At 40.8% G+C, this 25,325-nt stretch overlaps 1 protein-coding gene across 12 annotated transcripts in view; it reads right to left on the minus strand.

Moving 5' to 3' along the window:
• Positions 1–25,325, minus strand: part of NFIB (nuclear factor I B) — a 450,264-nt gene that overhangs the window by 215,097 nt on the left and 209,842 nt on the right. For 8 of the 12 annotated variants that reach the window (XM_019415476.2, XM_019415480.2, XM_019415485.2 and 5 more), the window contains exon 2: positions 17,104–17,635. In XM_019415476.2, the coding sequence (XP_019271021.1) occupies positions 17,104–17,635 (532 nt within the window). Of the gene's footprint in view, positions 1–17,103; positions 17,636–18,029; positions 18,048–23,783; positions 24,934–25,325 lie in introns of those variants that run through there. The other 4 variants (XM_019415481.2, XM_019415482.2, XM_019415487.2 and 1 more) reach the window with 4 other exon arrangements.

Raw genomic sequence — 25,325 nt, forward strand, 5'->3', positions numbered from 1 at the left:
AAAAAGAATCACCTCCTCTCTGTAACCTTTCCTTTATAGTCCCACAGGCTCTTCTCCCAGAGAGCTCAGCAAATCTAACTGTATAGAGTAGCTGGTTAGACTGTCAGTTAGGTATATGCTTATTGCAAGATCTGGCATTTTCCTTTCCCAGAAACACTGTAAGTGACCATTATCCTTTCCTTTCTACTTGTAAATTACTTGGGAGAGGCCATCTATATTTTCAGTATTTTTTTCCTAACTCCTTAAAAAATACTGGACGTGCTCAGCCCGGAGCTTCTACTCAATAGGCATTTCTCAACCATTTTCCACCTTCTGTTCTACCAAGTGTTTTGTATTTCCCTTGAAAGATAAATCTTGATAAATTCACATAGGTCTACTTCCCTGACTATATGATGCATGTGGAATCATATTAATGACCTACCAAAATAAAAATAAATAATATGCCATATATATGTGTATATACACACACTTTGGAAAAACTTAATGACAGATAAAATGAACAATAACAAGATAAAGATCATTATCCAGTGGCTACCGAAAAAAAATTGCCAACACCAAAAATGTTTAGGCACTGAAAATATATTGTCAATGAAATGACTTTTTCAATTATGTAACGTTTTTAACGAACATGACAAAACAATCAAAGTTACTCTTCCCAGGAAAATCTTACAGAAAATACAGAGATACTCCTTCCGAACTTTTTGTGGGACAGTAACTCAGCGCTATTGGAAACATAAAGGAGGAAAAACTACATATCACCATTCAAGCCCAACAAAAGGTTTAGGATTTTAAAGTGTTGGTTTACTACATAAACACGATCTTGCCTTCAGTATTCCCTGCTAGGCAACAGTTATGGGTATGTTGCCGTTTGTTTCTGATTATGTTTATGTCTGGGATTTCCTTATAACCCAAATGAAAGGCCTTCTGAAAAATGCGTAGTGGGAGGGTATCCTGGATTCTAAGAAGACATTTACATTGGAACCTACTGTGTCTTTACGCTCCTAGTAATGGTATTTCCTTAAATCACCGGCAAATACTGAGCTGAACATAATGCTCTGCTGTGGTTCTATACTGTTCACTTCTTTAGGGGTCAGTTTTGAGACATCACAGAGCAAGTACGATATTTCAATTTTTGCCACATGAATATTTTTTCTTCCCGCTTGTGGCACAGCATGGTGCCTAACTTAAGGCTCTGCTCCACAGAAGGGAGATCAAGTCTTCCAGAAGCCTCAGCAGAGGCGGTGAGCATTCAGTGACTGAATAAAGAAGTACTCAGGACCTACTATGTGTAGGCACCGTACTGGCTGCTGATTAAACCGCAGCAGTCACTGCGAGCCTCTTACAGAGTAGCCGCGATATGACAGGCATGGTGTTAAGCACGTCACGAGCACCTTCCTGGTTCACCCTCGCAATTGCCAAATAAAGTAAGTGCCCACCCCAGAGGCTCAGGAAGTTGAATCTCAGAGAACATAACTAATTTGCCCAGTCATGTAGTGAACGGTAGTAAAACAAACACTGAAACCCGCAACTTGGTTCTAGAATATGCTCTATTGCTAATAGGGACGCTATATGTCCTCTGTTGTTATCTTACCTGTCTTGACATTTAAAGGACAGAGGAGGTGGGGAAGACAGTACTTACACAGGGGCCAATCACCAGTGGAGACACAAAAGAAACCAAGCCTCGATAAAAAGATTTCCCCAGATTGAGGAACTTCCTTTGAATTACTTTAGTAACACTCATTTTATTTGCCCATAATGTTCTACCTTCAATTTAAATAATCTATATTCATTCACTGAACAAATACATATTATGTATTTCAAAGTGTGCTCCTGTAAAATTTCCATTGATTTGGGGTCATGCTCTTACACAATACCTTTTATTCACCTATTTTTCCAACTATAACTGTGCCTTTAAAACATGCTTTCAAGCTTTCCCCATAAAGCATCAAACTAGAAACTGGCTACCGAAAGTAGATGATATTAAATTTTTTCTAATACTACTAATGTCTCTGCTTTAATTTATTAATCTCCGCTGTATTCAGGGGTAACCTGATATACATAAGCCCATTACAGGACACTCCTAAAGCAATTTCATTTATAGATAAATCTTTTATGCTATAAAAGAATTCTTACCTTAGCAAAAAGAATCATTGAAAGTTGCCTTTTGAAATTGAATTCCCCTTCTGAAATTATTTTCTTAACGTTTATTTATTTTTAAGAGAGAGAGAGAGCAGGGGAGGGGAAGAAAGGAGAGAGAGAACCCCAAGCAGGCTCCATGCTATCAGCACAGAGCCCAAAGTGGGGCTCAACCCCACAAACTGTGAGATCATGACCTGAGCAGAAACCAAGAGTCAGGCGCTTAACCAAATGAGTCACCCTGGCACCCCACCTTGCAAATTTAACATGTTTTGGTTTCTAAAAACTAAACTAAGAAAAAATCCTTAGAAACAGGTCTTCAATAAAAGGAGGTATATGGATGTTTGTTTTAAACTTGGGAAAAAAAAACACTTTTTTAAAACTACGATGAGAGACATATACCACACAAAGGAAAATGGAGGTATAGCAATTATTAAGCTAATCTGAAAATTGTAGACATCCAGGAAGCAGAGCTTAAAACAACTCCTCATAACCCACTCCCACTTCTCCTTCCAATATTTAACTTCCAAAAACTAGTTTTTCTTAACAACCAGTCTCAAACATGACCTACGATATTACTAGAAATCTGGCAATACATTTTTAACGGATCCTCTCTGTTTTCCAACCAGTATCAAATCCCTATTAGTGGACCATAACTTAAGCAGGATTTTCCATGCACTGAAAAAAAGAAAGGCAGTCATTCTCATGAAGACCATGGCTGCAAAATGACTTCATTAGAATATATCCTACAAAAAGGTACGAAAGAAAACACCGGCCTCCTGAATCAGCTGATTTCAATGTTACAAATACTAAGACTTGTACAAATGCTACAAATAAAAATACTAAGACTTGTAATCACAATTTCCCTCTATGTTCCTTAAAAAAAAAAAAAAAAAACTGCTGCTATGTTCACAAAATAATACTTTTCATTATTTATGCTTATTTATGTCCTTGTAGCAGTAAAACTAACACAAACACCCAAAGTGGCTTTGGGCCTGTCTTAGACTCAGTACCTACAGCCGCGAAGTGAGAAGGTCCCTAGAGATTCTCGCAGCTCTCTTTTTTGAAAAAAGCAAGCTTTTTAATCTAGCTTGAACCAATTTGACTATTGGACTTTGAATTGAGCAACGTGAAAGTGTTACTCAACAGGCAAGTTACACATTTTCTACTTCTTTTTAATAAATAAAATGTATTAAAACCTCAACTTTAACAACACTATGCTAAACTTTATTAAATATTGCTTAACATGGAGGGGATAGTCCCTCTGCCAAGGTAACCAGGAGCTAAATTCCTAAGATGCCAGAGCTAAGAGGGATAGTAGAAGTCTTCTGGCCAATATCCTCACTTGACAGAGACCCTGAGAGGCTCAAGGTCTCCTGGGTACTTGGACTACCAATTTTCCTCTCCTCGTCTCCAGCATGCTTCTTCAATCACTATGCGGCAGAGAAGAAACTCTACATCAGTAAACAAAGGACTGGAAGGAAGTAATTCCATTGCCAGGTCACTAAATAATTTAGAGCCTAATTTTTCCTTTTTTTTTTTTTTTTTTAATGCAAAGGCCTTATGTTCAGAAACTTACAGTTCAAAGTACACGAAGTAAAACCATGTCTATGTGAAGATATGTCTTCTCCCATACGCATCTTAAGAAAACAGCAAATAACAACAACAAAAAAAATAACTTATCATCAGCCCCTAGAAAACAAAAACTGAAATTAAAAGAAAGAATGGAGTAAATCTAAATTGTATATTTTCATTCCTTCTAAAAGGATTAAATAACAGAATTCTAAATGGTTTGTTTGTACTTTCCATGCAATATGTAGATTAACCATGAAATTCTGTTTGGGACACTTTGACATCTGTTTTCAGTGCATTACAATGAAATCTGGGGACTTGATACATACATTTGCTGTAATAAAACTGTCACTAATCAGTGTTTTCCAAAATATTGCCCATAACTATTACTATTCAGTAGTCTCATTTGCATGATCTAATATTGTTGCTACATCATGTTTTTCCCTGACAATGTGTTAGCTGGTCCCAGGCACACGGTCTAAAATGGCTGCAAACCACTGGATAATCTCAGCGCATCCAACCCACTCTGCACAGACGCATGCAATCTGTCCTAGATGGGAACTAATACTTCATCCTGCACGAAGTATTTTCCCTGGAACTGGAACACCCCAGGTGGAATTCACATCCTGGGTGTGAAAAACTCCACAATAAAAATAGCCCACACTGAGGAGGAAATTATCCCTTGTGGGGCTTCTACAGCAGAAGATATAAATGTCACCCTATTTCAGAAGTCCCTTCAACAAATCTGCAATAATGCTGTGTGAGTTCAGAGTCCGTCATTAACTCAAACCATTTCTACGAAACGTAGAATAAGACTGGCCCAGACTTTAAAACTGAGTCCTGTTCATTTTCTCTGGGATTAATACATAGCCGCACCAAGAAACACTAGCTCACAAGGTGTTAACACAGCCTCCCGGATACTGGATTGAAATGTTCCCATTTCATATCGCATATATCCGGTGGGCATTTACAAAACCTGGATCTCAGGGGGAAAGTAATTCCGAGAGCCCAAACATGGTGCTCACCAGAAAACCAAACCTTACCAAAAACAATTTGTCTACCTAGGCTGATTCTAAATGAATTCCATATTTTATCAGTGCTAGGAATCATACTGCAATATAATTTCATTTTGTCCTCCTATGAACTCATCTTAAACCCAAAATATGTTTCTCTATACACATGTTTTATATTATAAAATGTTGGATACAAAAAGCAGATTAATTTTAGGCCCTAATGCTATGTTTGTTAGTACTAAGAAGTCATTCCAAATGTTCCAAAAGGGATTAATGTAGTATAACAAGTCTATTTAATTATTGTAAGACCAGTGATCCTCATATTACTATAAGCAGCTTTTCCCTTATTTGGAGACTGTAAATAGAACAGATATTGTTACATGATAACTCTAAGTCTTATCCAAAAATATTAATACTTTACCGTCAGGAAATTTAAAGAAACATGTTAGCATCTCCAGGAGGCTATGAAAGGCAACCAGTATTTAAGAACCATGAACCATATATGCACTCCTATTTTAGGTCAACCTCATCTTTAAATCATAAGTGTAAACAAAGCTTTTCCAATGTATTGGAAAGATAAAATACCAAAGACTTCTGCCATCAACAGCAATCCGTTTTACGTATGTTAAACAATTTTAGATAAAATTTGCTTCATGGACTAAAATACGCACTTTTTAATTTTTGCGTATCCCACAAACAGAAGAATAGCAACTGAACACCAGGTATGTCCTCAAAGAGAAAACGCGTGACACAGATCATTCACAGTTATGTGCCAGAATCGAAACAAACTAATCAATGTTCTGATTCGGCCTGCTGCACATCCCAGTTATCCTTTAACAGATGAACAAACAGTGACATAGCTTTTCCTGTCATTCCTGGCCAGAACCCCCAGGTATTATTATTATAAAATGCTTCATATGAGAATATGACTTTTTTTTGGAACGGCACCAACGTGACATTCTCCGGTAGAGATCGTGGGTGTGGGTGAATCTGTCCACTTTCCAAACCTGTTGGGCAGAGAGAGCGAGGGGAGCCACCCCCCCAGCCACGGACGTCAAGTGTTATGGCCAGCTCCCCGTAGATCTGCCCACAAAAGCTGACCACGGGATCCAGCCAACCAGAGCCATAAAGTCAAACACTCATCCCAAATCTAGCTTGAGAAGAAGTAAATGTTCTAACCCTTTCCCATGTGGCTTCCAGTTGTTCTCAATAAAACTGAAATCACTTTAAGTAAGAAATAGCAAGTTTTTTTTTTTTCCCCTGGAGATCACTTAATTAATTTTCTTAAAACCATAAAAAGGATAAATGGGGAAGACTGACTTAAAGGAGAAAAGCTAAGTGGTAATGAAGTCAAAACAATTCATGCAACTAATTAAACATTTTGAGTGTTGACCCAACCAGGGGTGACTTTTAAATAAGACACTTACAGACTTAGCGTCTAAAAACCAGCGGCATGGTCTTCTTCAAGAACAATCCAGCCGAGCTGGCCACATCATCACTTCTGTCCAACCAAATTTAAAACACAAGTGTAGTTCTCCCAAATGCTGGCAATTTAAATTTTTGGTAAATAAAAGTCTTATGCTTTTACTGGAATGCAATGAATTACAAGTCTTGCTAGGACACCCTTCATCTGATACCAAAGTTGAGTTATGTATTCAGAGAGGTGCTAATAGAATTATTTTACTCCTTCCTTTGACACACCACTAGATTGATCACAAAACTACTTCTCTGGTAAATGTGATATGAAGGACTGCTAAAGCTGCACAGTTATCCTAGTTTAAGTAGATTTTAAAACTATATACAACTAGCTAACTTCGTATTCCTACATTTAGAGGTCTTACTAACAAGTATCTATTCACATCACTGATCAGGCCTTTCATTTTCTCTTGGGAATGTCTTATCACCTGATGTGTACAAACTAATTGATGACCTTTTGCTTCAACACCCAATCACTCCTTCTCTTCAACATTACGGTAGCTTCTCTGGACGTCCATGTTATGTGATGTTCCTTTACATAGAGCGATAATGGCTATTACTAACATTACCGCTTTTCTTTCATGAATTATTTCATTTAATCCCAAAACAGTCCTGTGAGGCAGACATTTTAATCCCCATCTTACAAAACGGAAAACCAAAGCACCTGGAGCTTACGTGGCTTGACCAAGGTCACAAAGCTGATACAGGGTAGAATCAAGACTAGACCCCTAATTGTCAGAGTCATGCATGTACTTTTGGTGCTGGAAAAAACCTAAAATGGCAGGAAGAAGGGAGATGTACTCAACTCCAAAAGCAACCCAAAATTCAAAGGATGACAGAATATTTTAAATTGCAGTTAGTTGCTCTTCAAGCTATGAATGAGCTATCCCTCTTAAGTAGTTCTTACAAGATCTAAGCCCTACTTCTCTCTTTTTTTCCACCTTCACTTTTCCTCTTTCACTTCTGTAACACGCACTTGGGTACACACATACACACCCACACCCACACCCACACCCCCCCCCCCCACACACACACCCCAGCATCCACCAACTACCCATGGTCCAGGAACTTAACCTCTGTAACTCAATAGTTGAGATCCATTGTAAGTTCTTTCACTGGAGGAACTGAGACTGACTTCAGGAAGAAGTCATAAACATTCATAATCCTCAAGAGCTGGTCAATGTTTTCCAGCCACTGTCCCACTGCATCCGACCCATTAACCCACTAGCCATATCCAAACCCAACTCTATGGTGGCTCTACCACTGAGGAAGCCAACGAGTGAAAAGAAAGCCAAGAGACATGTCTTTGAGTCTAGACTGGGTTTTACAGAACAGAGAAAAACTAACGCTACTGAGTAAAACCAGATTCAGTGTATTTCGTTCACCCTTCTTCCTCGAACCCCTGGGATGCTGGATTATCAACACAATTAATGCTGAGAAGCATTTAAATTCCTTGATCTTGTGAACATTCCTGGGGGAAAAATAGTTTCAAACAACAGTCACCTAACAAAAAAGAAAAGAAAAGAAAAGAAAAGAAAAAGTAACATCCTCTCACCTGCCATTTCAGTTATTTTTTTAAATGGGAATAGAAAAATCTAGTGCTTTTTCCCAAGGTTCTAGTGTCTGTACCACATTGTCTCTCATCTGTCAGCGTATCCACACACATGTATAAACAGCATGCGGCGTGCAAGTAAGGAAATGCACATTCTAACTTAAACTTCCTTTTTTCCTCTAATAATTTAAAAATAAAATGTAACAGCTTGGATTTTAAATATTTAATCTGGCAAATATAGGAAAAATCATGAACTACAGTGTCATATTTGGCAAAGAAAAATTTGGTAGGATAAAAATATCTGTGTTTTAGCATTTTAGAAGGCATTTCCAATATTTTAAAAATAAAATTATTTCACTGCTTCAGAAGAGAACAGAGGTAAAACTCCATTTTTGCCTACGGATCTTCGTGAAGAATACAAAGACAATTTTTATGTTCATTAAAATAAATATTCAATTTCACATGCTGGCAAAAGTCCCCACAGAAATAAAAACTTCCCATCGACTAATGGTTCGCTACCATGTATTGGAACTTAAGCTATTTAAGTCACAAAGAATAGGCTTCCCCTAAAACCATACACTCTGAGTTATAAGATGGAACACGTAAAGTTACAACATCACTCTGATTTCCGGAAAATTGTGGCTTGTCCTGCATGGTTAGTAGGAGGCTTTTTCCAATGCTGGACAAAGATTTACATGGGGAAGTTTAGAAGTCAGTTGTTTTAGGACTTATATATTGGTACCCAAAAGCATAAATAAATCTATCACTTTTACCCTATGCAATGACAATAAAATATTTTTATTGTAACAGCTGAAAATGTTGAAAAGCGATTATTAAGGAAATCATAAATATAAAAAGCTGAAAAGTCGACCCCAGAAGAGTGGGGGAAAGGAAACTGTGATGTGCATCATCATAAAACACGGAAACTGAAAATCTAAGCAGAAGGAATTCAAATCCCTCCAAATGCCAGAATACTATCCCCCAACTCTTGCAGCAAGGAGGGCTGCAAATTTGTCCCCATCACTGTCAGCAAACAAAAGAAAGTCACTTCTACAGCCAGACCATGTCAAACAGAAGACATGGCTACTGCAGAGGGACGCCTCGAATCCACTGGGGTGTAAAGTCAGGGCTGGGGCTTTTTGTCAGCTATTACCATAAAAGAATAAGAGGAAACAGTGACATTACTGCACAATAGAAAGGTCAAACAGCTTGCAGCCATTTCGTGACCCAGACAAGTCAAGGTCAAAGGATTCAGGTAGCAACTTAGCCAGGGCATAAGTTACAGCACAAATGAATTGTTTTAACACATCAGCTTTGGTCAATTAAACCTAACAAGGCAAGTTGCATCACGTAGCAGGGTTCCTGACACCAAGGCCAGAAGCTGAGACCGACCTCATAAAACAAGGCTTTTAACATAGCATAGCAAATTTAAGGTAATCCATCCAGAAACTGCAGATGTCAGAATAATAAAATACAAGTTGTCCTAAGCAGGAACATTTTTCACACTTTAGATTTCACTAATAGAGGGGTATAGACTGGGTATTGACATACTCGTGTTATTAACATAGGCATAAATGTAATCCCCTCCTCACGTGAATTACAGAATGCACCCTATTTCAAATAACTTTCTTAACATCTGTGCTCATGATTAGATTTTTGTCCTGAGCTCTGCCATTCCCTGTTAACAGCGACACATTTTTTCCACGCATTTTTTTTTCAAAGTGTGCTTTGGAAAACCCAAGTTTTTAAAGAAATCTTCAGCTTCATTCAGCATCAGAATATAAATTAGTGTCACTTCGTATTAACTGATTCCTATTAAAGGCTTTTGTGTAGTTTCGTGGGAGATATGTGTATCTTAAAATTCAACTGAATCCTATGTATTAGATTTTCTATTTTGAGAAACGGAGTTAAATCCAACCCCAAATTTTAAACTGCACAGACTTAGAATAAAGACTTTTTTTTTCCAAAGGCAATTCTTACTTTCTTTTTTGCACTTGTTTAAACAAATCCCATTTTCAAATGATTTGTGCCTCATCCAGAACTTACTACATGCTCCGAACTGCCTTAAAATGGGATTCTGAAAATATACAACCTCCAGGCAACTCTCAGCTAGTAAAATTACTTCATCCATCACCCCATATTTTCAATTATATAGTCCTTATTCAGAGTTCTTTAATTTGTCTGTGATTCATCAACGCTGTCCTGTTTAAACTATCATCATAAAAGAGAGAATATGTGTTCCTAAGTGTTTTATTATAAACAATATATTTATGCACAGGAATAGTTTGCATTCCTATCTTAGAACACTGCTTGATGTAAATTTTGAGGACTTTTTTTTTTTTCGATGTGTGGCCTTCAATTCAGCCTCAAGGTCTTTCCACCTCATTGGTTAATTGCTAGCCATTTCTTCCAATTTTCTGAATAATATAACAACCAAAAGCCCAACCATTCAAGTCCCATTAGCCTCACATCCTGTACCGTTCAGTCTAACACAAGCTAATCCCACAGACTCACTCCTCACTACACGGACTTCACAAGGTCCTCGCCGTCTGATGATTTATGCTCGATGCCAAATCCTCACAACCGAATTCAGTTAAATTAACCACATCACATAATTAGAGTTCAAGGGCCCAAGAACGCTCTCTACAACGGGACGACGTACCGTGTGGCCACAGGAAAGCATGCATGATTCAGAGGAAGTTCCCCTCTTGCTGTGCTTGGCGCTGAGGCACGCTGCTGTTAAGAACCCCAGTTTCCCATCACATAACCACCAGTCCTTGAGACTTCTAAAATTATTCCTCCCCCACAAGGATGGAGGGGGAAAAAGCTGGAAACTTTGCTTAGAACATTACGTGTGGCTGGTCACTTGCTCCGCCACGGCACATAGAAAATGCTATCCTTCCCCAAGCAGAAATCCCTACCGAGAAGCTGGGCATCACCCTTGCCTCTGCCCACGATTTCTGATATTGAACAATCTCCCATTTCAATAAGGTTTTCCTCCGCTATCTCCACTCTCTGCAGCCCTAAGCTTCCAACAAAGCGGTAATTATTCCCTTCACTGTAAAGTCAGTTATCATACAAGCCACTGGGATGACAGAAAGGAAAACTTACTTATCTCCACTTCTACGAATTCCAGAGAATTCTGACTCAGCCGTGCGCTGGGCCCCTCCCTCTTCAGGTGCTGAAATCCTAACAGGTCGGCAGAGATGGCAAGGGTAAAAGAGTGTCGTGACAGAGGTTTTTTAACCCCATTGATCCAGTGTTTCAGTCCAGTCAGGCACAGTGAACGTTTATGAGGAGAAAGGCTTTACTAAGTCAGATATCTTGGAGCGTTTCAGACTGAAATGCCACATGTGAAAGGAAAAAGTTAATGGAAGGATTAAAACTTTAATTTCCTTTTGGCAATTCCCTCCCAAGTTCCAACTTTAAGGAAAAACAACTTAGTAAATAAGAAATCCTACCCAATCTATGTTACCTCGACGTGTGGAAACACTCCCCCACACCACGCTAGAAAACAGCAACTTTAAAGAACTTAAAGCAGTGGCCATAGGTGTCCTCCCTAAATGGCTCCTGCCCAAGCTCCAAGGCACACACTGAATCTGTCGAGGAGTCACCCTTGGGAAGGAGTCACATCTCCCCCCAAATTACCGTTATTCCTGAATAATGAACAGCATTTCGGTTCTTTTACATACAGAGTCATTTTACCACTCAAGAGGCATAGTGCACTGAATTTGCAGATCCAAACCCATAATCTAGATGAATATTTTTTATTATAAAATGTGTACTGCTGTGCATATGGGGGAGGGCGGGGAGGGCAGAAGGTGTGTGGGATGTCTAATGCTGTCGGTAGGATATTTTCCCTACCTTCGCTGCCTCCAGAAAGTGGGTCACTGTTATTTTTTTTTAATATTTGAAAATCATAATGGATGTAACAAACGAGCCTCTCCTCTCTCTCTCTCTCTCTCTCTCTCTCTCTCACTGTCTCTCTCTCCCCCTCCCCTTTCCCTTTGAAAAGTGAAATCATATTAACAGCAATGCAAGAGCTTAGTTTGCCATATCAGAACACAGATGCCAAGCTTTCCCAGCTGGCAACTGGGGCCTCTGAGTTTAACTCTTGAATTGTCTAGCAGAGCTCTCTTATGGCGGGGACATCATGGCATGGAGGGTGAACTTCTGGCCCCTTAGACTGTGTTTTCTTCTTATCAGTGAGAAAATTGCTAAGTATCTTATCTTACAATATATGTTCCCACAAAGGTCTCATTAAGCCTAGGAGCTAGGCATGCCAGTAAGAGCCATTCTTTATCTGGTGAATTGTGTGTGAGCCAGAATGCAAACAAATGTGCACTGCAGTTCATGAGTTCAGTCAAGGACAGGATGCTAGATGGGAAAACTTAGCAGTGTTCCCCTAAGTCAAACATGCACACCAACTTTACGCTCTCTGAGCACTTCGCAATGCAAGCACGCCAAATCATCCTAGAGAGCAGCCTACTCGTAACACAGTATAAAAGCTTAGTTTTCCCCATAATGGGAAATACCTGCAAATGAAGTGAAATTTATTAAAATGTTAAAACACGCTGTCAACTTGCAAACCATTATCTACTTAAGCTTTTCATAAAGAAATAATTGTTACCCAAAAGGATTCTAAAAGTCAGTAACTGAGGGAGGAAAATAATTCTTCGCATTTGCTTCCTCGCTAATGATATGTGACAACCGGGAAGGATTCTATTTCAAAAACAATAATAATGATGTAAACAAGTCACATTTTTCACAACTTCCAAACGTACTTTAATGATCACAACACTTAACAATAACACAACAAAAGTTGCCATCCAGCAACGGACCATGATTTTAAGGGCTCCACGAGGCTAAAGGAAACCCCGCTTTGATGAGAGCCATGAAGTTCCTGGCCTCTCTTCAGTATCCGAAACAGGTTTAATAAGAGTGCAAAGGAGAGTCCAAAAATCAGTTAGGCTGACTTAGTTTAAACTCTAACCTGTTAAACTCAGGACAACAGTTACTATCTCTTGAGATCCTTAAACTTCTTAGTATGTTCTGACCTCTTCCTGCCTCAGAGAAAGCCCAGTTCCCCCACCCAACCCAGCCTGTTCCCCCTTCATCCGGGACACAGCCTGGACCCAAGGCCTCCCATAGGCCAGACTTCCTTCCCTGCAGCCCTTTGGGTAGAACTGCTAATCCTTCTTATTAATTAACGAGATAACGGTGGTTAACGGGAAAGTGGCAGTAATGCTAACTATCTAGGAAACTTCAACCAAAATTATTTCAGCCCTTTGGTTGCTTTTCCTGGTGTGCAGAATTGTGCACTGAGAATCTGGCAACCTTTTGAGGCAGAATTGGGAAATTCAGCCATGAACGATTTGTATCAGACCTTAGCACATAGGTTTCCTCATTAAGATTTGCTTATTTTTTTTTTTTAACATTTACACTGTTACACACTGCTAACTAGAAAGAAAAGTTAGATCCTCTCAACATGTTACTACAAAATTTGGAAGGGCAGAAACTGAAGGAACTAAAACTTGCATAAGAAATAAGCAGTGATGTGACAGAAAGCAATACTCAGTCATAATGAATGCATTATATATCACTCCATTCAGCTGGCCCTCCACACCCTCACTGCACACCCCGCATCGTACAGCCCACTTCTGTCCCAGTAAGGTGTCCTGTGCAAGGCTTGCCTGGTTTTTGTTTTGTTTTGTTTTGCTTTCACGGATGCAATCACAAAGACAAGATGGGGAATAGTTACCACCTGCCCCAGAATCACTGGACATCTTTAACATCTTTGGGAAAATGGAGGCCACTTTAGAGCTATTTTTCCCTTTAATCTCTCCCAGGCTTTAAAAAAAAAAAAAAAAACACCTAAAAAATAAAAAGGAAGGGTTTTATATTAGCTAAGGTTTGCTGCAGCAAACAAGCAAGCAGCTTTCATTCAGGGATTGTCAAAAACTTTCCAGTGTGCCCACTGCAATGCGGATGCCAACCAACGAATCAAAGGCATTCAGCAACTAGACAAAGAGGGTCTGATGCCAACCTCGGTGCCACTGGCAACCATTATTGGCATCAAGCACAGTGTCTGCCTTTTTTTTCCCCCTCGCCTGGCACTTCACAAACAAAATGGCGGTTCTTGTAGCAACGAAACAGCCGAAGCGCAGCTCTCTGAATCAATAGCGTCAAATGATTTTATGGATTTAAACGCAGTTACTCCCCCATGATGTGTACATTTTAGGTAAAGTGAGGGGCTTATACAATTTTACAAACGACTGGATCGAACACGACCCTTTACTAATGTAGAGAAATAGAACAAATGGACTAAATTGCGGTCAACCGGGCTATATGCGTAGAAGAGGCTGAATAACAAAGAGATTTAGCCTTAAAGAAAATACTGCCTTGTGGCCATGTGATGCGAAGGTCTAATGCACTACACATCAAAAATGATTTCAAAATGCATCAAGTTTTCCCAAAACCATATCAGATGCAGATGTAGTACTATGGCTTGTGTCAAAGCTCTAGGAACTTTCCACATTTCAAAAAACATGAGGCTGCTGGGCATGAGGGGGGGAAAAAAAAAGAAGTGTGGGTTGAACCAAAAGAGAAAGAGGGAAAAAGAAAAGCATAGGAAGTTGGCCAACAATGGAACTTTATTATATGTTGGTCTTTATTTCATCCTCCAAAAGAGATGCAGCTTGTGATCTTGTATAAATAACCAAGAGGACTATTGACATTTCTAGATCTGGAAATTGTCAATATATTGTAACATCACTCCACACTGCAATGCGGATGCCAACTAACAAATCACAGGCATCCTGAGCTAAACAAAGAGGGTCTGATGCCAATCCTGGTGCCAGTGGCAACCATCTTTGGCATTCTCTCTGTTCTTTCTCGTGTTTTCCTCCCAGTCGCTTAGAAGTGGGGAGACAGAGAAAAAAGGGGGGGGGGGAGAAAGGTAATTTCATTGCTCATTCTACTGTAAACATTACAGTTTTCTTTTCCTATTTTTCTTTCATGTCTTTCTTCATACTTCTTTGCCTGATTTATAAAACAGACTTAAGTGGGTTTTCATGTACTTAAAGGAGGAATAAAGAGTCATGATGGGAGATACGCAGCACTTTGATTGACTGCAGACTTATCTTTGTAAATGCCTTCTTCAATCAATTGTACTGCGACCCAACACAATTAACCTACATTTGACCAAAAAATAAACCAAGAAAATAAAAAGATGCAAATTTGGAAAAAAAGGAAAACGCAAAAGCATCCTGATGTGACTTTTTCAAAGAAAGAGCCAACAGATGTTAAGAAGAGATGCTGCGCTGGCAGATAGGAGAGGATACAGAATAGACGTACGGGGTAAAATAACGAAAGCTTTCTATGACAGATAACTTAGAACAACAACAAAATCAGTGTCTTATCTGAAAACATGGTCTCCGAGAGTTGTTTTTAAAACTTCGTGATTATTAGGACCCATGGTGCAAAGCAGAAGGCATTTCTGCGGTTTTCTTTCTTCGATCTATCTTCACAAATCCAAAGGATGTGTTCTTTATTGTCAGTTCATCAACCAAGAGAGTTGGCTGCCTGCCCCGGGAGGGAATGTACATACGTGCACACCTCCAGGACTAGCCTTCCAGCAAGTCAGAGTATGAGCAGCAGTGAATCTTCCCTCCCTGCACTACAAAGTTGCATGACCCACTTTTTAAAACTTTACTTCCAGCCTTGACTTTCACAATTCACGTACAACACACTCTACAGTCCAACGCACATACGTAGCCCACCTTCCGAGGTCACCTCCTAGACAGCTGTCAGTCAAATTAAGTGTCGTGTGTTAATGGCCTTGGATTTTAGGACACACAGGGTGAAAACAGAGTTTTCCCTAAACCATCAGTGCTTGGACTTTAATCCTTAAATGCACGGAAATGGTAAATGCGGTGTTTCCAAGAGAAAAATAGCAAACGTTCCAAATATGTGTTGTCCAGCATATTATTTAAAATCAAACTAGACATTCTTCAATGACGTTTAAGCATTATCTCTAAAACTGTATCAAGGAATTATAAAGACAAAAAGCACATGATAAGTATCTAGATTTCTGAGCCAAACGACTATAACCCTGATATTTTATTTTCTTGGACAGTAATAAAGTTCAGACCGATTTCTTGAATCCCACATTTGTATGACGAACATCAGATACCCGTCAGCCACCGCTATCCGCCTCCCTCCCACCAGGCCGAGGTAGGAAATGACCCACCATCTGTGACAAATCCAACCTCAGTCCACTTTTGGTATGCTGCTTTTTAAAATGATGTTTTACTACGGACTGTTGCTAATACGTGGAAATCTGTATCTTGACACATGTATTTGAAGAAGAGCAACTCTCACTATTTAAGGAAAGGCATACTAAGAAAAATAAAAAATAATAAAGACACATTTCATGAACTCAAAAATACGTTCAGCAAAAATCTCACCTATTTTTGACTCATCCGGGCAACATTTACACCACCCTCTTTACCAAGTATTTTTTTAATAGGTATGGTATGTGGTTTCCACATTCTTTTTGAGATTTATTTTAAACCAGTGTAACCAGTCCACTTTCTGTTTTTGTTCTGTCAGGAGGGCTACACCTTTTCTCCTCGGTAAGTTTGATAAATTCACATTCAAGTAAACTAATGATACTAAGTCTTCCCAAGTCACGCTGGGGAAATATTATAATGTAAATTATTTAAACAAGAACTACAATCCATTCCATCGACAGCGACTATTATTACACAATCAGAAGTAGGTGTTGATAGAAATATTTAAATTAAATAAATCTAGCTCTACGTAAGATACACTTTCTGATAGACAAATGCTACCTTGGGCATTTTGTAATAGGAAATGTTAATTCTATTTTCGGTGCAATAGGACTAGATTCGTAAATAAAGTTCGTCTACCACGCTAGTTAGGAGGCTATACTGAGATTTTTAAAAAGCGGGTTTGACTCTTCATAAATAAATTTACATTTTCCAACTGAGAAAAGATGACTGCATGCAAGGAATGTTGCCGAGGACAAAAAGTGAATCGTAATTAACTATCTTTTGCAGACTAGTCTGCGTCTTTGAAAAGGTATATGCTTTCAAAGACATTTGAAAATGCATCTCTTTGTGGTCTTTTGTAAGACATCCACGCCTATCCAGGTACGAAAGCTCCATGTCTATTTCCACGGCTTGCACGTGGCCGTGGGCATGGGAGTAGCCAGAGTGGGTGAAGGAGGTCTAGGGGCCTCGAGGACCATCTAACCCAAGCCAGATACTCCGCATATGGGGTTTGTGAGCAGTGTTTGCCGAGCTACAAGAAAGAACGATCTGCTCCTACCTTGCTCCTGCACGTAGTATGCCAAAAACAAATCAAGCTCCTTAACTGATACTGTGATATGATGTGGCTGGACACAAAGTGCTGGGTTTGTGCAATGTGGGGATTTCATGAGCCGCTCTCCATCGGTACTTTCCAAGGGGATGCCTTTGAACAGGATCACCATGACTAGATCCAGACGCCAGACTTTGTCTGCCTGTCGCAGGCAGTCGATTCTCCTGATCTTACCCTTCTGGTCGGGATTGGATAAGACACAGCACGGGTGCTTCTTGCCAGTCACGGTGAGCACAAAGTCCTCTCGGTACTCCTGGCGGATGTCTTTGCGCAGTTTGGCCAGGAGCCTGGATGCCCACTTCTGTTTGATTTCAGGCTTTTCACTGAGAAGCTCATCTTTGACTGCTCTTTCTTCATCCTTTGACATTCGCTTCTCATGCTTTTTAAAGTACTTGCGTTTCCGAGCCTGCAGGTTGAACCAAGTGTAGGCGATTGCACGGACGTGTGGGAGTAGTGCCTCGATGAATGGGTGAAATTCATCCTGTGGAAGATGGGGGTGGGGGGGGTCAGGGGAGAATACATACACAGTCAGTTTCATTGCAAAGGCTCAAAAAAAAAAAAAAAAAACTACAATCCATTCCCAAGCACTACAAAAAGTTAGGCATAAAAATAACATTTTTTTCTTATTTAAAATTATCAAAATAGCAAGACAAGAAGAAAATAAAGTATGACAAGCAACCCCTTTTCCACCAAAACTTACAGGTTGATTCTGCCTCCTAAAAAGAAAATAAGATTTATATTTGTATTTCCACTCTGGCCCATCCCCCTCATTCCCACCATGCATCCTACATTCTTTAAAACGTAAGTAAACCAAGGTGCTTGGCACCTAATTTAATATCTAAATATTTGATTGACCAACTAACGCTAAGCAGTACCATTTTACAAAGAACACAGTGAGATTTTTTTTTTTTTTTTAATCGGAGCAGAGCTGTTCAGAAGGCAGGAGCGATGCCACAGTTCATTTCTCTTCTCTGTGGCACAGAAACACAAAGCATATAGATGCTCAGTGTAATGCCACACAGTTCCCGCTTTTGGAGCATGCTCTCAGCAAGAGGCTGCTGGTGGCTCAAAGAGCATGCGCCATTAAACTTGATCCATTTTCTTATCAAACGTCCAACATTCCAACACTGAAACAGCACCATTCCAAGAGTGGTAACTAGAGAAACCGGTATACAGTGAGGGAAAGTGGGCAAAGGACACAGCTTGTCGTATCAGTGTCCTGAACAGAAGGTTTCCATACTTTGAGCAGTGCGTTCTCTCCCCTCCACCACCAACACTAACCTCCACACACACACACACACACACACACACACACACACACACACACACACACGCATTCTCACTCTATTCTCTCATAGACACAGAGACACGCTCTTTCGCTTTTCAGCAAAAGTTTCTAAAGTTGCAAACAAAAATTATATGAAGGTTCTTCCGGCAGCTTTCCTACAGAATCCGAAGCCCCACAGAGTCGGTTAATTTGTTAACCGATCACAGGAGTATGGCAATTATTCTAAACCCCTTAAAAATCCATCTGAGGTGAACAATGAAAAATGGCAACTTGGCACCAACTTTACATGCTTTGTGTCTCTGCATGCAGTGGCAGGGTGACACCGGGAGTGCACCGCTGGTCACTTACTGCTTTTGTGGAATCAATACAATGCATTTGCTACGCATGTGAATTCTCCGGCAGGACTGTGGGTGAGTGTATGCGTGGCTTGGGAAGCTGCACGTGTATCGACTGTACAGTATCCTGCCTTTTGAATTAAGTGGTCTACCTTAGGGTTCTGCATTTTTCCTGCCTGTTCCATCTAAGCCTTTTTTAAGGGAGGGAGGCAGTGAGGAATGGCAGATAATCTTCACCTACAGATATTTCAAGTGACTTCCCAAAGCAGTTAGCGTTTCATTACTTCCTGCCATAGGTAAAACCTGTCTCATAAGCTTAGGCCTATTTACTGCTCAGAGAAAGAGCTAACCCCCTGTGCACACATTCTGCATGAATGCAATAAACCAAGATCTGAAGCAAATAAGAACTTCCGCTGCGGCCACTTTTCTGGTCACACTGACTGTATGTCACCCCAACCAGAAAATAACTTTCTCTACCCTATCATATCCCAACGTAGTATGTGCTGGTGCTAGTCACCCTGAACTATGTGAAATAAATTCTCTATCTAACCAGCAGACGGATGAATTGCAGGAGGGTTAAAGATGAAGAAAGTGCCACTGATGCCACTCTAACAAAGAAGGTGTCCCCCCAAAAATCCCATATAGTTTTGAATCCATTTTGAAGATGAAATTCAGGTTTCCAATGCTAAAGACCGCGGTATGTTCACAGCCTGCACTTCCCATACGGAAAAGGTGTATGTATGTCCCATCCAATCAATAATGCAGTTATCAAGGGCTGTAACATATTGCTGTAAAGCGTTCCTACGGCAGAATGAGTATAAATCAAAATTCTATAACAATACAGAAGGCAGATGATTACATCACAGCGTGAGGCATAACCAAATGCCATGGAGGAAATCATTAAACTGATCAGTAGTTTCCAGCAGAGATTTGAACAATTCGGTTACTATGCGAGCACATTAAACTAGGCCATGGAAAGAGTTAAACCACAATCTGTTCTTTGTGTGGGAACAGTCCTGCTAACAGCAACCACAGCCCATGATAAGACCTCCCTATCTCCATATACTTTCTGAGGCCATGCTTTCAGTCTTCACTGTAACTACAAAAACTTTGCTTATCCCCCTTAGACATAATGCAAAGGAAGCCCTGTTCAAGGAAATGTGGACTTAAACATGCTTTGGGAACTCACTTCCTATAATCTGACTTCTACTATGATTTATGGATATGATTAAAAAACATACATATGTACTCATCAGCCAAAGAGTTGAGAATGTAAAGGGTACATGGGGCTGGGAGGGAGCTCTGTCCCGGTGTTTTACCCTTGCCCCACTTTTTAAAAAGCTGTATTATTTTAACAGATATTATTAAGCGGTGGGGTAACTCTTAAGTGCTTACATCCTTAAGTACTATGTTCAGTGACATTTCATTTTCTTATAGAGACATCAAACATAGTTTTTACTAAATCTGTTTGAGTTTCAAATCATCTGTCATGTCACAAATCTCAAAATGTTAATAAATTATTTTACACAATCAAAATGCACATCTGAGGACTGAATTTGGACTTTCTTAGCAAATGCACGCAAAACAATGCTGGTTTTTTTAAGTTTGTCTTGAGTTTGTTGCCAATGTTGCCAAGTAATGTTTTTAAAACACACTTTTTTTCTTATTGATAACTAGAAATAGTAAACTTCCTCCCTCCACAAACTTGCCTTATAAACATCTTTCAGGGCTTTAGCATTCTGTGGACTCCTTTCAAGTGAAACACTTAACATGGAGACATAACCTCCAAAAAAAACAAAAAAAATGGTAAGTAGAGGTTTGTTATAAGTCACATATATTTCTGTATTAACATACCTAAAATGTCATCTCTCAAGTGTGACTGTTTTCTAACAATGAGTTGCAATATATTTTTAGTCATTTTGAGTGACATGAATATGGAACATAGTAACTGTCTTCATCCAAAAAAGAAAAAAAAAAAAAAAAAAGAAGTGATTAAGGCATTCAAATGCCCTAATGAATAGTTTATCACAATAACACTTTACTAAACAATTATGAAAGTTTTTTCTTCAGCTGAGCATCTGAGTGGTTTAAGATCGAATGGCTCTATACTAAGGTAATATGCCACCCTGCCCTTTCAGAATTTTTATCAAAATTCACTGACATTTCTCTTCTAAAACTTCTTTTAATTGATCTAAATTGATAAAATAACCAAGTTACAAATTTCAAATATAAAAGTAAACAATCTTAATTCCACCAGAAATATTTATTCTTCTTCACAGAAACAATGGTTTCCATGAAACGGATGGAAAATTAGATCAATATAGAGGTGGAAGAATAAATACTAGATCTTCTTGGAGCATTGCTATATAATAATAAACCATTAAAGCTATGTACCTGAAGAACTTGACCGACAATGAAATTTTAAAAGTCAATGCAATCATGGCAGGTGAAAGTTTTATTAAGGGTTTACATTATTTTTAGAAAAAGCAAAATATTAAATCATACATGATGGTTCTTAATTTTCCTTTTATGTCTGATTTAACTGAGGTAGAAATACTGATTTATATCAATCTACTGACACTTTTACATCACACGTTGCTAAATAGCAACTTTAACTGTAGCTCCTTTTGAATTAAAATTCTTTCTAAAACCTAGACACTTTATTGCAACAACTGAGACACTTTGTAAAGTTTTCAACCAGTTAAGAATGTTTCTCTATTCTGTATTTATACATCCTAAAAAACATTTTGCTCTAGCCATTAGATTCCTATCATACAAAACTAAACTACTGGTCTGATATAAAAGTTGCACTGTTAATGTGCTCTTACTTTTGTAACACCCCACATTACCTATAAAGTCACAGAGATATTAATTAAGTGAGAATGTGAAAGCTACAATCCCTTCTGTAGTATAGGCCTTCAATCCCAAAAACAGTTTTAATACGTCAACCTAGATTTACATTACTAAAACAGTAGAGAATATTAGTCATCATGAATTAGCGTTGGTAAGTATGTGTTCTTGAATACTAATGTGAGAGCTGAATGATTATGCTATATATGCTCCTAATATTCCATATGTCACGAAGCTGCAATGTTATCTCCAATGTACAGGAATTAAGTTAAAGCTAGTGACTTTACAATGATATTTAGAGGAAATCAAAAATGCAATGTAATCGCTAGCAATGTTTCTGAGCAACTGATGCTAGAAATCTAAATTTATATAGAAAAGCAATCTTTTACAGGTGAGAATAAGGGATGTGGTACTTTGTAAGCAAAAAAGCTTACCTCAATTTGTTTCAATGGAGCTATGCTTCAATAATGTAAAAATAATATCAAATGAACATGGTTTACTAGGAGAAAAAAAAATCCTGCTGATGGGTAATATGAAAGGTAACTTTTACAACTGAAGGCAATTCGCTATACCTGAAACAGTTTCATCATCATATTTATTAGCTTTTATTCATAGCTTTAAAATACAAATAGCTCAGCAACTCATTTTTCCAGTTTTGTGAAATTAAAGTGCACGTTACTTGCTGAAAATAGCCATATCTAAGTTAATCATACTCAGATGCCAAACAAAATATAAACAATAAAAAATGTGTCAGCCAAAAAGCTACAGGACTGTATCCAATCACTGAATAAGCCTTATCATTGTTTTCATCTTCATTCACAATTTATGAATGCCTTAGTCCTTTCCAATCACAATGGCTTCTAATTGTCATACAATTGAAATCTTAATCATTTGTCCATTATAAAAATGCATCACCGTGATATTGGATTTTTTAAAATAAGTGTAACACACCTAAGACCTGGCGACACTTCTTTAACTGTTTAGTTTTTTTGTTGTGGTGTTTTTTTTTTTGTTTTTTTTTTTTTTGCCAATGTCAAAGAAAATGGTTATCAATTACCAATGGTGACACTGCCTCCAAAAAGCTGAAGTCAACTGTCCGACACCTTCGGAGGTTTAAAATACTGCTTCAAATAACAACTCTGGGCTAAGGTATTTAGTGAGTTCGCCAGCGGTTAGTTGGCTGGGCGGCGATGAAAACTGCCCCCAGGTAAGTCTGTTCGGTCTCTCTGCTTTTCCATTTGACCGTCTGGTTTAAAATTATATAAATCGTGTTCTCAAAAATGTGTAAAGCCAGTATTTTATGTCATAACGTTGTTCCTAAGGACTTAGGAGGGCAATTTTCAAAGTGAAAAAAATGTAAATGACCTTACTTTTCCAGCATTACTTTCTGCCTTCTGAGCTACGCCCAAATATCGTCAAAGGAACAGGTCTCCACAAAATGAACATGTTCTAAAGTCCTTAACTTTCACCACGACCAACTAACTCGTGTCAACGTAAAGACTGCCTTTGTGGTGTGGTCACGGGAAACCTCAAAGTGCGGATCACGATGGACCAGAGTTTCAGATCCCCAAATTAAGCAAAGGAATGGGTCCCCGGACCACAACCTCCGACTCGCTCGGTCGCCCGCCCACTGCCTGCAGCGGAGTCCAGAGGCGCCCACAAGGACTCGTGCTGGAGTCCCCTCGCCCAAGTTCACTGCTTGTTTATAAGGGCTCAGTCCCCCCTAAAGCTCCTCTAAAGCCCGAATCAGTCTCAGCGCTCCAGCGACCGACCGGGGCGACGGGCACCCTGGGCAGGGGCGCCGCGTAGCAGCAGGCACTCGGGGGGCCGCGCAGGGGCTAGCGCTCCCGGGCCCGGGCCCTGCCCACCCCCGGCGGCCTCGCCCGGCCCAGCTGCCCTGGCAGCGCGCGGGCTCCGGCTCCCGAGCCCGGGGCGCGGGGCTGGGCGCGCGGGATGGCCTCGGGCGAGCGGCCGGCCGCGCGCCGGCTCCCACGCCGCCCCGCAAATCCCGCCGCAACTCCGGGCCACTTCTGCGAGGGGCAGGGGCGTACCGAGGTTAACTAAAGCCGTTAATTGTCGGCAGACGAGAGCAACAAAACAAAACAAAGGCATTTCGGACTAGAGAGAAAGCTCGAGAGAGCGACCGAGACATGTACCTGAGTGAGACAGATGGGAGAATACATCATGACTTCGCCTTAAAACGCACTTTCCCGGAGATGCCCAAGAAAATCTTCGAGAAGCAAGAATTTCATCTATTCATTTTACAGTCATCTGAGCCCCGCGATGCGATCAATCAGGACGGGGCTCTGCGCTGGATCACCGCAACTTCACAACAAACCCAGTCCTCCTTAAATAGCCAAAGATTCAAGTTCACTCGGCGTGCTAGATTTCCCGGGGTGAAATCCAATCTACACTTTTAACCCTCTTGCAGTCCGAGCGCGCTGGCCCTGCTCGCCGAGGCCGCCGCCGCCGCCGCCGCCGGTGTTGGCTGCTTTTCGCCTGGGTTTGGGGATTTATTTTCTGTTTTGCAGTTGTTGTTGTTGTTGGGGGCTAGGGGGTGCGCGAAGGTTCGGTGTGGGTTGGATTGGGGTGGTGGTTGGTGGTGAAATGCTTTTTTAAAAAAGGCGGGGAGGGGGGCGCAGGAGAGAGCGCGGGAGGGAGAGCGAAGAGAATGTGTCACCGCGCTGGGAAAGTTCAAGGTTACAGCCCCGAGCACTGCGGCAGGATTCCGGAGTGGCGATCGCAGGCGAAACTTTGCCGCGAGCCGACCATGTGTGTGCGCGAGGGGGAGCGTGAGCGAGTGCGCGCGGGTGGCGGGGCGCGCGCGGGAGAGGGCTGGGTGGGGGCGGGGTGGGTGAGGGAGAAGGGAGAGCCTGGGGTGAGGGAGGGGGCTCGGGCGCAGGTCTCCCGGGCGGAAGAGGCTCGCGGCGCGGTCCCCGGCTGCAGCTGCCGCCGCCCGCGCCGGCTCCTCCACGCCCGGCCGCCCGACCGCCCGCCTCGCCCCGCGTCTGACCCGGCCGAGCGAGGAGGCTGCTGCTGCTGCCGCCGCTGCCCAGAGCCCAGGGGGATCGGAACGAGCTCCTGAAAAATCCCAAACGATAAATCCCGCTCTCCCGCTCGGCTCCAAACTCCTCTCTTTTCTGCTCTGGGCTCTTTTTTTTTCCCCTCCCTCTCTCGCTTTCTTTCGTTGCAAAACTTGGAAGTTGAAAATTTCACCGGTTCCACCCTCTGGACCCCGCTCGAGCTCTCTCCAAATCAGACTTAAGGATTGTTTTATTATTTAATTACACAATCATCGCTTTACTCCTCCTCCTGCAAACGCGCATTCCTTTTGCACCAGCCTCTCCACACCCCCCGCCCCCCACCTTCCTCCTCCTCCTCTTGCTTCTCTCTTTCTCTTCTCCTCTCTCTCTCTCCCTCTCTCTCTCCCTCATTTGTTAAAGGTCTCATATCCGTGCAACTGAACCATGACTTTTTTTTTTTTTTCCTCCAAACTAGATCTTCTTTCCGCCCTTTGGGCAAGTCCCGCACTCTCCCCACACCACCACATACACATCCACACCCCCGAAAACCCGCCCTGGGAGAGGTATTTCTGTGCCCGCTGCGGACTCTTTAAGCCGCGGGAACATCCGAGTGGGAGAAGCACTGAGCCGGTCTGGGCCCGAGAAAGGAACGAATGGAAAATTCCCTCACACCCA

The sequence above is a fragment of the Panthera pardus genome, unplaced genomic scaffold (genome assembly GCF_024362965.1).
Source record: "Panthera pardus isolate Hobbes unplaced genomic scaffold, ASM2436296v1 HiC_scaffold_20, whole genome shotgun sequence".
Lineage (NCBI taxonomy): Eukaryota > Metazoa > Chordata > Mammalia > Carnivora > Felidae > Panthera > Panthera pardus.